The following is a 17,457-nucleotide window of genomic DNA, read 5'->3' on the forward strand; positions in this document are numbered from 1 at the left end:
CAACATGAACAGTAAAACAGTGGCAGTAGTGAAGCATCAAAAACCAACAGTCACACCAGATAAACATATATCAACTGGTACATTTCAAACTCCCGCTAACTCTCAACATTACCCGGAACGCTCCTGGGTTACGCGTCTGAAAGGAGACGTACCTCCTTTCATAGTGTTCAGTGAATGTCTGTGTCCCAAGTGGGTCACCACAATATAGTATATTATAAAAATATAGTATGTCAAAAAAGTAGGCAATAAAAATAAATGTATGTCATAGTATAGTACGTTATAGTAATGTTATAGCATAGTATGCCATAAAATAATCAGAATTTAATGTCATAAAAAAGTATAGTATGCTATAATAAAACCATAATATAGTATTATTTTTTTTAATGTCATAGTATAGTGTGAAATAAAAGACAATAAAATGTCTCAATAAAGTATACCAAAAAATGTTTATAAATAGTCCTAGTATAGTATGTCAAATGAATGCTATAAAAATGTCATAGTATAATCTATAGCACAGTATTGTATTTTATAAATTCATCATTGTTTGTTTGTAAAATCTTAATCTGTAAAGTAACCAGTAACTCAGCTGTCATATACATGTAGTTGACTAATAATGATAATATTTCCTTCTTAAATATAGTGTATTAGAAGTGTAAATATTTATAAATGTAAAAGTACCTCAAAAGTTACTTTCCACTACTGATTTTGAATCATGTTTACTGTCACCCAGTGGTCACATTCAGGAACTGCAACACTTTACGGTAAATGCTGTACTTTCAAAATAAAACCTTATAAATAGAATATTAAAATAATATTGATCTTTCTTGCGATCATAGGCAAAGACAACATAATGCAACAACTAGTACTACTTAATTTGCTTACAATAAATATAAATATGCACCATATAAGGGTGTATTTGAGTCAAGCTGCAGGTTTATTCTATTGAATCTAGGTCACGCATGCAATGTAAAAAATATGAACCAGCAATTTTAAGATATCACCGTGAGCACAATAAAAGCTTATATGGTAGGTACAGACACAAATATCACATTTATATTTAGAATTCATTTTTCAAAATACAAACATTAAATTGATACAAACAACACCACTCAAGTAAAATATTACCACAAAGTATATACTTTATTTCAGGCCAATTTCAAAGTATCATATGAAGCAAGATATAATGTAACAGAATTTATTTTTCTAAAACACATGCACATATCTATCAAAAAAATGAACAGATCATACTGAATATAAATTCATTTCATGTGCATTTAGAAAACTCTAAATACAAAATCCTTTAACGTGTGTGATTAGTTCTACTGCTACAATGACAGTCAACAGCTAATATGCTCTGACAATTACACACTAGGTAAGCATAAAATCAGGTTTGTGTGACAAAATGCGTCATTGCATCAAAATGAAAACTCTGTAGCCGTGCAATACAAGCACTGTAGTGTACCACTCATTTTAGTTGCATTGTTCTCACCAACACTGTTTATCCATCTTGAAAAACATCATCAACACATGATTTAATGATCAGTAAAATCAAAACTAAAAAGAGGTTTCTCACACAGAATTTTAAAAAATTGTTCATTGTTCAAAAAACAATATTGTTCCATCAAGTTAATGCCACCAATTAAGTATTGGTTGGCATTAGAATCAGTGTGACACCCTGCGAGGCTTCAACCAAAGGCATGTACGGCAGGCTGATCATTCAAAGGTTACTGCAGTCATGCAGAGATATAGCCGTGGTGTAAACATCAAAAATATTGTGATTATGAGAGAATTGTTGGTGTGTCATTTCCACTACAGCTGTAGCAGTTTCTTATTTAGTCATATTGTAAACATGTGAGCGCTTAAAGAATCACTTGCTTCTCAGTTCTGAAACCTCATCTTTAAATGTCGGGGTTAGTCACTCAAAACCATCTTGTCTAAAAAAAAAAATTTTTTTTAAAGAATCTCTCAGCTAGACCTATTCAGACATGTCCATTAACACTTTAAACCTACATCATTTTCTCATTAGCTTATACAGTGTGTTCATACAGAGGCTGATTTACAAATCATACCGTTTCTGGACTGTGTGAAAATGGAAGCAAAAATAAGTGTTAGCGTCATTACAATAACATCTTTGGAATCTGCCACAACAATTCCTGACTGAGATAAAAACTGATTGTTTCTTAATTATTTCACAAAAAAAAAAAATCAACAATCCGCGTAACTCACCGCCGTCAGTCAAACCCTGGCCTTCTACACTACCCTCTCGACATGACTTTCAAACCTGCTTAAACTTGTACTAGCTGTAGTCTATAAACCCCTCATTTCAACACACAGCGTCGCACAGAGGGGCTCCGCTCCCTCCTTAGGAAGACTGTTTTATACATTTTAACTCTTGTATACTGTACAGTGTCACAAGATTTAATTGATCAAAGAGCTGTAGTTTCTGTTTAGCCAAGAGATCTGCCTTTTTTTGGTTAATGTCTCAGAAAGATAGTAAAAGCTGCATGTGATCAACAAATAAACAAAAACACTAATACGTATATAGTAAATTAGAGAATCAGCTAAATGGTTAAAAAAACAACCAACACTGAATCATTCGGTGTCTTGGCAGACTTCGGCGTGCTGTGATAACAGTCGACCCTGTTAAAAATGGATTAATTCATCTACGAAAAAAATTAAAAACAAGAAGCAAAATGCCATTTTGATCTAAGCTATCATACATATGTAACCTAAAAAATAAAAAGAATACTAAAAAGATAAAACAAAGAATGAATCATGAATTAGGCTTGGATAAGACTGAGATACTTAGAAGCTAGGGTTTAAAAAACAAACAGAAATCCCTAAATCCCCTTATAATGTGTTTATAAAACAAAAATACATTTCTGATTATTGAACATTAGATAGAGGAAAGTGTGGTTGATGTAAATGAATACAGCCTAATGCTTTTTGCTGCATTACAGAAACTTAGTAATTGTTCGTGTTGTTCGCGTCTCAAAAAATACAACTGAAGGCACTTGATCTATCAAAGGTTTAACTTAGACTTGCTGGCACAGCCAAGCAGCAATGTAGTCGGTCCCCAAGCTCCAACACCCCCACCCCCACCCCCACGCAAAGCCAATATGTCCAAACTGGGCCTCACATTACCTTTACTCCAAATCAGTATTGTTCTATATGTGTCAAATACATCATTTTTGGTTTCTCAGGCTCGTTGAAAACAAACAAACAAAAGAATAAAAATGTACAAGGCCAAATATAAAGCGACTTAAGCTAGATGCAATAGTCCCAAACACAGTTACGTAGTGCTGCTTCACGCTATATTGCAAGAAAAAGAGGCACCAGAGAGTCCAGGTGATATCTGATGATGGCAGTCCTTGCAGAAGAGTACATGCACCTGCCCAGCTCAGCTATGAGGGAGGGCGCGGGACAAGGGGGAAGGAGCGACCCCTGTTCTAGGTACAGATGCCCTAGATTCACTGACAGATCTGTGAATGATTTTTGGGGACCCTTGCGTAATTGTCTGTTCATGGGCCAGCCTTGAAGACACAGACAAAATAAAGAGATAACACACCAGTGAAAAGAAAATAACAACACTGCCTCAAAAGAGGTTGGCCTTACACGCCGAGACAGAAGTCCAGAGAGGCTCGCTGAAATGTCTTGTAAAAGCATCTAAGACTCCTTCACAGATCAGAGCAGGCAGCAGTTCAGAGTGTGAGGAGAGGAGTTAGGAGCGCCCTGCTCGGATCTTTTATAACCACGTGAGGAAGCTCTCCTTGTCAATCTTGGTAGCTGCCAGCACTGTCTCCATGTCATTGAGGATGTCAGAGCTCAGGGCCTCCTGGAGACTGGGCATCAGCTCCTCGCCCTCCACCGCCATGCTCTCACTCTCCAGGGTGCCCAGGTCCACGTCTGTTCCCGGGATGGCGTCCAGATAGTCGGGGAAGCGGCTGGGCTGTGTTGCCATGGAGGGTGGTAGAGGGTCCCCTGAACAGGAAAACATTTTTATTATTTGACTAAGTAAGCGAGAGAATGTTTGGAAGATCTTGTCTGCTTGGGGTGCATTACAGTAAAGATATTAACCTTTACAGAATACATATGATCAGACAGAGTTGTATTTGACCCTTCACTAAGTTCCACCCCTTGAACTGGCCTATCATAGCGTAGCATCAGCCAGCTCAGACCTGGTTGTGACAACTATATGGCTCAGTTTTTTGGGATTTTGAGCTAGTCATGGTTAAACATTGTGCCTGGGCCGGGGTAAGATTAAAACTTGTTACCCGCAGAAGATGAGAAACGTTTTTAAAACTTTACATTTCTACGTAAAAACCTGAAGCAAAAATTAAGCAATAAGTGCAGGTTGATTACAAACAGGAGAGTTGGGGGATTTCTGACAGCTCTGACATCACCCATATGGTGGTAAGATATAATTGTGAAATATGAATGAGCCAAGGTGGGTAAAAAAACACTCATCACTGGTTGATTTGAAATAACTCTCCTCTACTATAAGCAATACTAGAGTCAATTTAAATTGGATATGCAAAAAAGTTAATATATGCAACATTGTACAGTACGTAGTGAGACTGCGAGATAACCATCTCTGATGATCTCATGTTTTGAACAACAGGATATTTTTCTAATCAGCCACAATTAATCAAATGTGGTGTTATACAAAACTAAAGAAAAATCTGAGCACCCACTACATAAAGTTCATTTTGTTTCCAGCCTCACCTGTGTCCATCTCATCCACGCTGTTGAGGAAGTCGTCTGGAGTGCGAGGGACGCTGTAGCTGCTCATACTCAAGCCGCTGTCTGTGCTCTCGTCCCTGGAGTGGTAGGTCCCGCTGAAAATACAAAAATCTGACTTAGAAACTCTGCACAATCGCTAATAAACATAACAATTTCCATTAAAACTAAAGGAAATACAATCTTTTTGTTTCTCAGCAGTTTGTGGATGACCCTAATGACCTTCACTTAGGTACTTTGAAACTGAACTACGTGAATCTAATTAACTGATCCAACAAAGCAAACACACTTTTCAGCTTGTGTGCTGTTAATAACTGTGTGGCCTTAATTCCCTTGAGGACCTTCTGCATACATCCACGTTTCAGCAGTTATATCTATTTGAACGACTATGGTGACAAATCCACAGCTTCACTTTTTCGCCCTCTATTGCAGAATATAGCAAAAAGAGCAACGATGAATGGGCCAACAGAGAGACAAAGAGGCAGAGGGAAGACATTTGACAAGCCAATACTAATTAGCAGAGGAAAAATATGTAGGCAGAGTATGGCAGAGGCAGGATGAATGAGGCCATTGTGAGAGCAGAGGAGTGGAGGCAACAGGGGGAGGAGGGGAGATTAGGTTGGTCTGTCTACTGACTGGACCACATGTTCTCATGGCCTGCTTGCTATTCAGCTCTTTCCTCACTTCATCCGCTCACAGAAGAACTAGAGCTTGAACTTAGAGGGAATGATTTCCCAGAATGCAATGGAGCAGCATTCACAGATACTTAAAAAAACCTCCCGTCTCTTCTTAATCGCAGCTGTTTTCAGTTGTAGTTTCGGACCGTCGGGTTGTGCGTCTTCTTTAAATAAAGTGTGTTTTTTCCCCCAGGTTACACCACCTTTTAGGCTCCGATTGTCTTTATTGCAGCAGTTGTACACCAGAGGTCATCATTGCGCAATGAACTCCAGCACAGAACTGCTGGTCTGAAATGAGACATTACCATGTGAGGAGGGTTAAGCCCAGAGACTGGCCTTCTGTTTTTACTACTTGTGTAACTTGGGGATCTCTCACCAGAGCTCAAACAGCCAAACACGGAGGTTCCTTCAAACAGGATACATTAAGTCTGAGCAGCTGAGCCAGAAAGGAAGCACCGACGTCAATCTGTGCATCTCAGTACTACAGGGGGAAGTATTTGCTCTACAGAGGCTACTCCTGGGTTCTGTATGAAACCAACCTGTTAAGGAATGGGTCAGAGCTGTTGGCGGTCATGGTGCGGGCATCCTGGGCCATGGGGGAGGACACAGGGTTTGTGATACCGTCTTGATCCATACTGATGGGCAGCTGATTCCTTATAGCGAGCTCCTGTGGACAATAAAGCAAAGATCCCATGAGCAACACAACCCCACACCAAACCAAACATAAGCTGATACACAGCTTCATAAAAACATGTCACAACTGCCTTTGCTGCGCTGCTGTCACAGCATAAAATGTTAAATTAAGGGATTACACTACAGACTGCCAACATGGCGCCCTCCATTTCTCCCCATACAGAGTGTCAAATTACATGAGGGGCCGACAACAGTTGGAGACAATTGTTTTCCACACATGCTCAGATCATGCTCTGATCAGATAAGGCTACGGATATGAAGTCATGTTTTTCTTTCACCTCCTTCCTCTATAATAAGTCCTTGAACGTGAAGGTGAAGTTACTTGACCGGTGTCACAGTTTGAGATTTCCACAGAAATCGATTGCAGATCGACATTAAGTGCTTAGTAAAAGCTTTTAAGGAGAAATGTACACAATAAGGTAAAAAAGACGAATCAAAGCCTAAGATTATTATTTTTTTAATTCTGTTTTTATTTCAGCTGTACTCACAGCAGCACTTGAAGGTGTTTTTTTTTTTTATCTCAAACTAAATGTATCCCAAAAAGCCATGCGGCATGTAAACACTCTAGTTTTGATTAAGAGGCATTATGAGGGCTGTGTACTGTAAACAACCTTTATGGTTTTATTTGCTCCCTTTTTGTGCATGACTGAGCAGCGTCAGCGCTGAACTGCCACCAGCAAGTTGCATACGTCGCCACCCGTTCTCCATCATACTTCTTCCATGTGGAAACCATTTGGGTGTGGCAAGTATTGCCCCAAAATTGAACTCTCTACACAAGCATATAGTCTGCACAATTGCACAATTTCCTACTATAATCAGGCTCTCCTATATTTGCAAACACAGTATGGCCTCTGTCTGTATTCCAGACATCTGATAAAAGTTACAGAAATGTGGGGTTTACTGGAATCTAGTCGCTATCCTGATAGAGGAGCTCTTGGAATGTATACAGTCGGGTCTGAAATTCTATCTCCCCGTTTTATTTTCCATTAGGCTCTTTGTTTAACTGGCAAGTGTGGATGTCTGAGGTTTAAACAACTGAGCTGCTCATGTGTCAATTTTATAGTTCATTAATTCTGTATTTATCACTACTCATACATGCTCATAAACCAGGAGAAATCAGGGAGGGAGGCAGGGGATAGAAAATGCATGCACTGAAATAACCTGGTTACTCTAAAATGTTTGTTTACATACACAAGAGACGTGTAAAAACTGAAGAAAGCCGTTTAAGGATTCAACATGGCTGAGAAATCAGTGTGAAATATATCTGTGTTAACCATATTTCTCATAATCCCCATGTCCCATTATGCAAACCAGATTTCTCCTTCACATGACGTTTCAGAAACACGACAATAACCAGGTTACTCAAGCATGCAGGGCATGTGCTCTGAGGACTTTCAGTAAGGACAATATAAATCATCTTTGTACCTGCACAGCCTGGGGGCTGTACACACTCAGGTCACTTCCTACACAGTGAACTTTAAACAACCCATGGGAATGGAAAGGTAGTAAACAACTAGTCACCGGCACCCTCATTCATAATCATAAAGCTCTGTTGCTGGTTGTATGACAAGGCCTTGAGTAAACTACTGGACTCGGCTGCACCACCCCTGTGTGGGCGGCACGGTGACACATCACAGTTAGGAAGTGATAAAATGACCACAGATGACTCACAAGACTTCATTGCAGGCTGGTGAAACAATAAAGACTGATCAAAGGGGCTTAAGATCCACCGCTATACCTATGAATGATGACTCATATTTAAAGCCCTATTCACGATGGTACATTGCGTTTTACAACAAACATTTTGGTTATTCCCTTATTAAACTAGTGAGCCGTTAGGGTGTTGACCTTTGTGATACAAGTGAGTTGTTTTCCCATGAGGCCGCAGAGTACTTCCCAAAGGCCTTTGAATATATTTTTTGAAATACTTTAACTCTGATTCCTGACCTGTGGTCTCTGCCGAAGCAGCTCCTGTTGCTTCAGTCTCAGCCTTTCCTTCTCGATCTGCTGCAGTCTCATCTGGTTGTTGCCTCCCATGATTCCGGGAGGAAGCGGGCCTCCCTGCTTCACTGGAGCACTCTGGGAGATCCTCTGCTGGTTCAGGCCTGCAAAAGAGACACAGTTCAAATATGTTACTACTGTATTATATGTAGTGCTAAAATCTAAACTCTGCAAATGGTATGTTTAAACGTTAAACAAAAACTCATCTGACTGACTGCTTTATATCATAGGAACTAAAGAGGACAAGGATTAACTGCTGAGTCCAGAAAATGTCCAAACTCTTCTAGGTCGCAATTAAGTGGGAAGGGACAACTTTCTTTTTTAGCATCCCCATTCTGTGTTTAAGCTAATAAGATACGAGCTGCTTTATCAATGACAATTTTCAATATTGGATGTATGAATAATATATGCAGTAGGGGTGCGAATCTTTCGGTATCTCACAATTTCAATTTCGATTCTTGATTCAAAATAAACAACAGTAAAGTCAGTGTGGCAAATTACGGAATAAAAAGGAAAGTAAAGTATGCATAAGATTATGGAGCTTTTATATTTGAAGAAGTCATATCAAGGGTTCACAATAATGTAAACACACAAAGACAGACGTAAGACGAAAGCTAACATTTATTCATGCTAAACCTGCACAAATAAAAACTTGTTTACTAAAAGTTTTCAGTATTTATACATTCTCAGTGACTTCAAGAACAAGTTCAAGCCATGCAAAAAATGTAATGCTGTTACATTAACAAAATTGGTAAGTTTTAGACTAGCTGCCTTCCTATTTCTTAGAAACATGCCAAAAAAATTAATTAATTGCACACAATTTTGTGAGAACAAATTCATCGATTCAGAATTTTAGAAGACAAGAATCTCGATGCTTACATGAATCGACTATAAATACACTTCAGTCTCTGCAACTACACCCAATAATGCCTAGCTGCATAACAAGACTGACAACTTGAGTGGAGCCAGTGCAGCAGGTTGTGTAGGACGAGGGAAGTCCCAACACGAGTTTTACACCTAGAGTCTGAAACAACCACTATTCCTGTACGACCTGATCCCCTCCCACTCACTGACTAAGACAGGCTTAGTTAGTTTCGTACATTGCATCAGTTATGACTTATCCTTTCATTGTGCGTTTTGTTTCCTTCTAAACAAATCACAGATTATCCCTCAAGACTGACTGCCTCCTTTCCCTGGCCTCAGACAAACTCATTTACAATAGACCTACATCACTGTATCACTTTAGTTTCAAAGTTCTTTCACTCAACACATGTAGGCCTAATTGCATTGTGCACCAACAAGCTAGCTGCATGTTTACATTATCAGAACAAATGTGTGTGTATTGAAAACACAGCTGTTCCCCAGTGAAATCTTTGTTATTCTTTACTCTAGCAAGGGTGGGTCTAATAAACATGAGTATAAAAGCAGAGCACAGCAATCTATGCATGCAAAGTAGGTCACACATTTTGTCACTATAGTAGAGAAAGAGAAGCAAATGTGCCTGACCACGAGGGGTGTAACAGTGATGGAACCAATGAGGAGAGCTGTTTGCTTATGCGCTTGACGCACCAACCAAAACAAAGCCTTGACGGGGGCGCAATTTTCATGCGGGGCTGCCTCTCTGTGCTGTCCTGCCCGCCCCGGCACCTTTCTCATCACCATTCAATCACTGTCTGTTTACACTATCTCAGGAGCTGAATGAACCGTGGCTCAGGGCTCTCCCTGGGAAGCTGTGGAGGCCCCGCCCTGCCCTGCCTGCCGTCTCCCTCCCTGTCCACACTGCCTCCCCCAACAACCCCACCCTAGCACATATGCATGCACACAAACACACACACACACACACAGAGTACTGGAGAAGCCACCTCCCTCCCACACACATCAACTGAAGCCATGAGAGTGTGTAACTTCTCTCCACTTCTTATCTCCAGCAGATACTGAGGCCTTTTGTGGCTGAATCACTCCACCATCAGGACAATATTAGCTGTTCTCAAGGCAGAGGTGCTGCACACGAGCCATGTCAGCAATTTTAGATCTGTTAAGGCCTGACCTTTGAAGCATAATAATTATTATTTAATGAAAATAATATTTTGCTCACATTATATCGCTAACAGGAAGCCTGACAGGGCAAGAAACCACAACCAGCTATCTAAACCTATTTGGAAGAGAAAGTCAAAACTTGCTGTAAAAGTTATTTACAATTTACAATTACCATAACTGTCCACTGTAAACTTCCATCAAAGTTCACAGACTACCAGGTTCAACTTTGACATATCAAACTTACAATCATTTTCCTCAGTTGTGGAGAAAATGTTGACATTGAATACGCCATGTTCCCAGATGTAAGCAATTGGTGAGTAACATTATCATAGCCGATATAAATGATGGCCAAAACTACGTCAATAAAATAATATTTACTGGAATTTACCTTTAAAGTGTTAGTTTTGAAGCAGAATATGTATTTAAAAGGGAGTAGGGCACATGTAAAGAGATCCACGGATACACAAGACCGTTTGTTTACTAATGAAGTCTTACAGCTGAGATTTTTCCTGAACAACCAAGTCAAGGACTCCTTCACAGACCAAACAGCTTACAGTAACCAATGTTACTGAAGGAACTATGCACAAACAATGAGCATATCAAAGCAAGGAATTACATCTGTGCGTGAGATTGAAGCGAAGGACAGGTTTAGTTCAGGGCCAGAGTGATAGCATAAAAAAAAGGAGGTCAGTCCCAGCTGAGAAGACGGTGTTGTGTGAGTGTGTGTGGTTTGGCAGTTGTGGTTGAAGTCAGCAGCACATATGGGCGGTGATAGCTGGTGGGCCATGCAGATAAGAGACAAGTAAATGCTGTCTGCCTTTTGTCTTCTTCACGCACCCCGCAACACAACGAGCCAGCGACACAAGCCCTTATCAGCAAATCACACCGCCAAGAAGATTACACCACAAGATCACCTGGGGAAGGTAGGGTCGAGGGTGTGCCAGCTGTGGGAAGTTCTCTATGTGACCAGGGCTCAGCTCCTTTGAAGGCTCGGTAAATATTTGTCTGCTGTCGATTTAACAAGTTTAAAAAAAGGCCCCTTGGGAAGGTGTTGTGTTTCTAGCGTTGAGATAAGCAAAGTGGAGAAACAGTCTGGATGTGATACAAACACTGTTTTATCATCTTGTACAACACTAAAGGTCTGAGTAACGCCAGCCTGTGTTGACCTGGCTCTGCATGTCAAAGAGATGGAAAAAAAAATATCTACAGTGTGGGCCTGCCTGAATGGGAATTATTTTACTACACAACAGGTTAACATTGAAAGTTGTGTTGGATTTTCAATTAAAGTACTGTCTTGTTATTAATATAATGAAAACTTATTGATGAAACTGAAAGGCCAATATAGCAATGCAATGATTTTTTGTTTTATTCCTCCAACTTCAAAAACGGTGTTTTAATTAAAGGCTCAGTTCATTCACACAAATTAGTCAATAGGAACTTCTTCAGTAGGAAAAACCAATAGAAATGGTTCAAAGCAAAGTCAGTGGGATATCCCAAGTAGACATCTTGTTTTTTAAATAAATTGTTACGTTTTTCCAAATGTCATTTTCCAAAGCTTTTTGCACCACAAGCAAACTGAATTTCACCTCCATGGTATTGAAGTGGGTGCAAAAATCTCAGAGGTTGAAATCTCAAAAAAAAAAAAAAAAGAGAAGTCAGCAGATTAAACCAACACTGTCCACTACGCCAACTCTCTGACAGCAGAGGCAGAACAACATCACATGACAGATAATGTAGCAATGTGTTTACATTTACAGCTTTACATTAAGGCTTCAAAGCAAAACATTAAACTCTCAGAGGAAATCTGTCTATTTGTGCACTCCAGTATCCTCCTAGTATGTTTTCCCCTGCTGTTCCTCCAGAGTAGTACGTACAGAAAACAACATATCAAACACACATAGGCCAGCCCCCTTTCGAACTCGGCAACAGAGCACTCATGGCTTGTTCGCCGTTCACCACCTCCTTGGATCTCAAAGAGGATGCATGCTTATCCCGTCGGCATTTTCCCTCTGTTCCTCTGTTTTTCTTTCTTCCCCTTTCGCCTTGCCTCTCCCTGCCCCCCACCTCCCCTCTCACATTGGAGTTCTTTGACTGAAAAGGTCTGGAACAGATTAAGAGTTGGACCACAGAATAAAGAGGCCTGGCAGAGATTCAAGTCTGTCTGGAGCTAGAGCAGAATGGGGCTGTGCCTGCACTGGGCCTCACGCAGGGGAAAGCCAGCCGGCAACAACCCTCAGTTAAAGGCACTCTGCTGCTTTTCTTCTCAAAGCTCAAATTAGCCTCCATTATCAAAGCAGCTGGCTTATGATTGGAGACCTACATAGCAGCAGTATAGACATTTATGAAGCATTTCTATGCACAAATGTGAAAAAATGTGACCGAAAAATAACCACATATAATACAATTAGGTTTTCCTTCAAGCACAGAGCCACACTTGTGAAATATCAAGTAGTTTGAAGTACATACTTAGTAATCTTTCTAAAGTCTAAAAGTACAAAAAACAGCAGATGGGCAACATAAGGTACACAAGGTACAAACGTGAGCCTTTAGAGTTAATAAGTACATACAATATTTGCTCTAATGCGAAACAAAACAATGTTTGATGGCACATAACGAGTTAACATGATCTCTTTCTCCCTCTTACTCGCTTTCAGGGGCCCAGCAGCCTTGTGTGTTCAAGACTTATAAATCTTCAAAGAGCTTCGCCGATCAGAGCCGCCATCTTTTCCCAGCTGCCCCACTCCCCTTACAACTCTGTTTTGAACTTTCCAGCCTGCTTTCAGAGGGGACTCTGACAATTGCTTACAGAAAAACTGCCCTTTAAGTGAAGTCTCGATAAAAAGTAAAGTTAAAATGAAAACAGGATAACAGGCTGTGTGCTGATTCACACATGTTGCCTTTGTGAACCAGGGTGAGCTTCCCTGGGGAACACTGCTGTAATGAAGGGATGGCACCTGAAGCGTAAATGAGTCAGAGTGACATAAGCAGGAACCTTCATCTCTGGAAGTCTTCCTTGCACAGGAGGATTAGCTCATTCCCATGGCCACAGAGAGATCTCAACACATGTACCAGGGCCCTGTCACTAATTCACCAGCCCTGTGGCCACCACACACTGAAAGCTAACTGTCAAACTTAAGCTCGGACTGGGGGATTAATGGCCAACTCAGCTGTTGCTCCAACACTAAAATGGCTGACAAAAGGTTAGGTGTGGATTTTGAGGGTGGGGGTTTGGTGAAATCTGGTTTCAATGGCCAGTCACTCCAAAACAATGTAGTGCGGTGAAATGAACAATGAATCATACAGAACTGAACTCACTATTACAATTGTGGCGATACATCTTTTATGGATTAGCCAGAGCTTTCTACTGGGGAAAGTAAATTGCTGTCACAAAAACTACATGTTTAAGAAACTCTTTACTGTAGAGAATGTTCCTGAGGTGCCTCATAATAAAGCCTTAATTTAATAAATAGAACATACAGGGTATTTTTACTTAAATCAAAAACTATTGCAAACTCACCAAAGCGCGGGTCAAGTCGTGGGTCAAGCCAGGATGTGGTCTTGTTCTTGTGGTTGATGTAGTAAATTTCTCCCTCTGATGTAATAGCTTGTTCCCAGGCCTCAGGGAGAGGACCTGAGGGGTAACAGGCAAAAATAATGTTGGAGAGATGCTGATTGTTATAGCAATTTATCATATTTAGTCTCATTTAACCACACATATGTAAATTTCATTTAACCACACTCATGTAAGCTTTGAGTTTGTATATTTTGACCCTGTAGTGAACTTTCACTATGGAGGCCTAGCATTACATTTCCATGATAACTTTGCTTCTTTGTAATCATGTTCTCTGTCTATGAAACTGTTGTTTTTTTCATCTGTGAGAGTTTGACTTGACCTTGCAGTATATTTCCACGGTGAATATAATTGCATCTTCATATCTATGAGAATGCCTCCTATTTTGATATTTTGATGTGTGAATAACGTTTCGGTTAACCTCCCTTTCTTCTGTTGAGATAATGCCAAGGGAAGAATATGCACAGAACAAAGTGTGCTTAGCACTTCCACATTCTTTCTGATAGGTGATCTCATTGTGTGGGTACAAGTAAAATGTATTTTTTATTGTTTTTTGGTCAGACTCGGCAGCACTTGCTGTGGGAACCCTGTCCATTTCAGCTGGAAAAGTTTGGCTCAGTTTGACATCTCTCTTTTGACAATTGATATACAACTTGTTTGTAACTTCATTATGATTCACGTTAAATTTCCACGACACTGATGATTTAATGGCTACAGAATAATGACACCATCTGTGTGTAGATAAGTTCCCTATCTCAATTTTACTATGCAATTCTGTCTGCCAACGGGTACAACCTCCTGGGAAAATAAAGGCTCGATTTATGGCGCAAAGAGGATAGAGCCTTTGTTTTACCCTTTTGCTGTCGGCAGCTATCCTAAGTATCAATGTAAGTTCTTTGCAGTTACTATCCCCAGTAGTAGAAATGGCAGACGGTGGAACAACTGAAATAACTGTGGAAAACAAAATGTTGTGTGTCATGTGCAGTGTTGCCAACTCTTTTCCAAAGAAAGTAGCTAGCACTAGCTCCAATAGTCACTAAAGGTTGACAGATGACAGCATGCGCTAATTTGCATATTGGTGACATGCAAGAGGAGAGGGAGGGAACCCATGCTGCGATTACTCTAAGCAGCATTGGGAATGAATTACAATACAATATATTTTAATATATTTCTTACTTTTTTGCTGATGGTCTATAGTCACTAATATTGTCGATAGTAATAGGCCCTGAGGAAAAGGGAAAGCGATTTGGGTGTCTTTGTGACAGAGGCACCAACAATAATACCACTTGGAAACACTAGGGAGGGGGGGGGGGGGGGGGGGGAGTTAAAAAGTTGGCTATGCCACTTAAACTATAACCCATAATTACAGCATATTGTGGTTACAGAAGCAGTAATATCATATGCTAATGTGACCATGCTTGGACAAAAATAAACCGGCTACATAGGAGAATGATATCGAAGAAATATAGCAGCACAATATTTTTCCTCTTTAAGAATGTAATAAACTTTAGTCATTTATCACCGAGAACAAACAAGCCTGTTTGTAAACATTTAATGCTAAACTTTCTTTTCTAGATTTACGTATTGGTTGCCAGCAACGATTTGAGAATACAGAGAGACTTCATCTGTAAACTCTGTAATCTGTGAGTCACGGAGCTCCCAAACATGTCAGACAGGACCTGTCACGTTCTATCTCTGTCTTACCTCACCTGGGGCAAATTCCAACTGCATGGCCAGAACTGAGGTACACGGAGTCTTAGTGACATGTAAGAACTAGACTGCTCCTGACTTACTCTACTGTATGTGGTATGAAAGCAAGACAATGCCAAGAAATAACCAAGGAAATAATCAAAGAAACGCAATTTTGCGTTTGTTGCTCAAAACCCCCCCAATTTGATGTGCATTATCTGCTATGCTTGTGCTGCTTCAAAGCTAAAACCAAATTTTAAATATACATACCACTGGCTGGGTTCATAATGTTCTGTTGCTGGACTGGCACAGAACTGGGTGGTGCAGCCTGGTTCATCTGGAGCAGGGCCTTGCGAGGATCCTGCCATGTGGTGGTCTGATCAATGTGACTGTAAGGAGACAAGATGAGCAAAATAAGTAAATAAACTACAAAATAACCATCAATGCGTTTCTATCAGGAATCAGTAGTAAGTTAAAAACCGGGAGCCATATTTATTTGTCAATGCGAATCAGCAGGTCACATGCAGTAACCGATGACTCAGAGCCGTTTCAACAAGCTCTTTGATGAAAACACTGAATCTAACCCCTGCTTTCTGTAAACGATGACTGTTTCAGGAAGCCAAAGTCAGCTGTGTCTGTTTGGACCCAATCTGAACCCAAAAATTAAATATAGGACTGGGATGTTTTCCCCCTATAATTCAATTAAAGTTGTACACCATGGAGAATGGAGAAACGGCACCTTGTTTTGAATTCAAATAAATAAATAATTAAGACCAAACTAAACTGAAGGCAACTAAAAACTAATCATCTGTGACTGTAGACCAGCCGAACACTTCTTCTTGAAAATGTCTAAGAGGCTATGATTGGTTTCAAAACAACTATTGTAATGTCAAACAATGTTGCTCCATCTATTTTATGGCCTGTCTTTGCGGAGACAGGAGTGGGGAGCGGGGGAGGGGGCATTGTGTTGCATTCTGTGAAGGCATTGATAATTAGTGCTTTGTTGGTACTTGTTGCTTGATTAAGATGGAAAGCTAATACAGGAAGCCCTCCTCTCCCGAGCAGGACCCTCTCTATTGAGGGAGGGTCAGTCCCAGGGCTCAACGCAGGGGGTCCTTTTTCCTGGAAGTGCCTCGGACACTGTGGAGTGTCAGGGGCTTTAACAATCTGGCGCCACATTTACAAAGCTTTCACCTGCTTGACAAAGGCACAGACTAAGCTACGACCTAAAACCCCACTATTCACTTGTTCTTTTTTTTTTGTTTTTTTTAAACATCCCATTTAAAAAGACCCCCCTCACCTCAAACAAATAGGCCCCAAAGCTTCTTTATGCAACACAACTCTTGTGTTTTTATTATAGCCGTGGCTGAATTATTTCAATACACATGACAAAAATTAAGAGTTTGCTCATAATGCAATTCAATATTACCTTCTGCAATCTATATGTTGTACCCTGCTATAATCGTGTTCTTCCACCTACTGTGATTCTTTACGACTCGCTGTTAATTTGATACTGAAGCGCCATTAGCCCAGATTTCGGAACAGCTGGGCGAAGTGAGAGTTTCAGAGTTTCTCTTGGCCTCTGCGGTAATCCCAGCCTGCCTGTCCGCTCTCTATCCCAGGCCAGAGAGCGAGAGGGCCTGACTCAGCACTCCCCCCCCCCCCCACAACACACAATGCAACCCATTTTGAAGCCCCCTCTTGTTTATGCTTTACTGATCAAAGGAGCTGCCAAATCCCCTACCAAACCCTCCCCCAGCCCTCACACACACACACACACACACACACACACACACACACACACACACACACACACACACACACACACACACACACACACACACACACACACACACACACACACACACACACACACACACACACACACACACACACACACACACAGCAAAATAGCTGGAACTGCTCAGATTGGAGGGGCCCCTTGAGAAAGAGGGGTCACAGGGAGAGGGGTGTGACAACTACAGAAAAGAAAAAAAGAAAAAAGAGGGAAAAAATATATACGGAAGCAATCCCTCTGAATTCCATTGG

At 40.6% G+C, this 17,457-nt stretch overlaps 1 protein-coding gene across 1 annotated transcript; it reads right to left on the reverse strand.

Moving 5' to 3' along the window:
* Nucleotides 1–1,108: 1,108 nt before the first annotated feature.
* Nucleotides 1,109–15,800, reverse strand: yap1 (Yes1 associated transcriptional regulator). The gene is made up of 6 exons (XM_029447092.1): nucleotides 15,679–15,800; nucleotides 13,666–13,779; nucleotides 8,058–8,215; nucleotides 5,957–6,084; nucleotides 4,726–4,838; nucleotides 1,109–3,981 (listed from the first exon to the last, which is right to left on the reverse strand). Exons 1-6 carry the CDS (start codon nucleotides 15,743–15,745, stop codon nucleotides 3,746–3,748), a joined length of 816 nt encoding a protein of 271 aa, XP_029302952.1. The 5' UTR covers nucleotides 15,746–15,800; the 3' UTR covers nucleotides 1,109–3,745.
* Between the last annotated feature and the right edge of the window lie 1,657 nt (nucleotides 15,801–17,457).

Source organism: Cottoperca gobio, chromosome 13 (genome assembly GCF_900634415.1).
Source record: "Cottoperca gobio chromosome 13, fCotGob3.1, whole genome shotgun sequence".
Lineage (NCBI taxonomy): Eukaryota > Metazoa > Chordata > Actinopteri > Perciformes > Bovichtidae > Cottoperca > Cottoperca gobio.

What these genes read in the sequence shown, in the direction of transcription:
- yap1 (XM_029447092.1), bottom strand. Translation starts at nt 15,745, where the DNA reads ATGAACCAGGCTGCACCACCCAGTTCTGTGCCAGTCCAGCAACAGAAC. An exon ending in TGCTTCGGCAGAGACCACAG is followed by an intron (nt 6,085 to 8,057) that starts GTCAGGAATCAG and finishes TATTGTCCACAG; the next exon opens with GAGCTCGCTATAAGGAATCA. An exon ending in TCTGACCCATTCCTTAACAG is followed by an intron (nt 4,839 to 5,956) that starts GTTGGTTTCATA and finishes TTGTATTTTCAG; the next exon opens with CGGGACCTACCACTCCAGGG.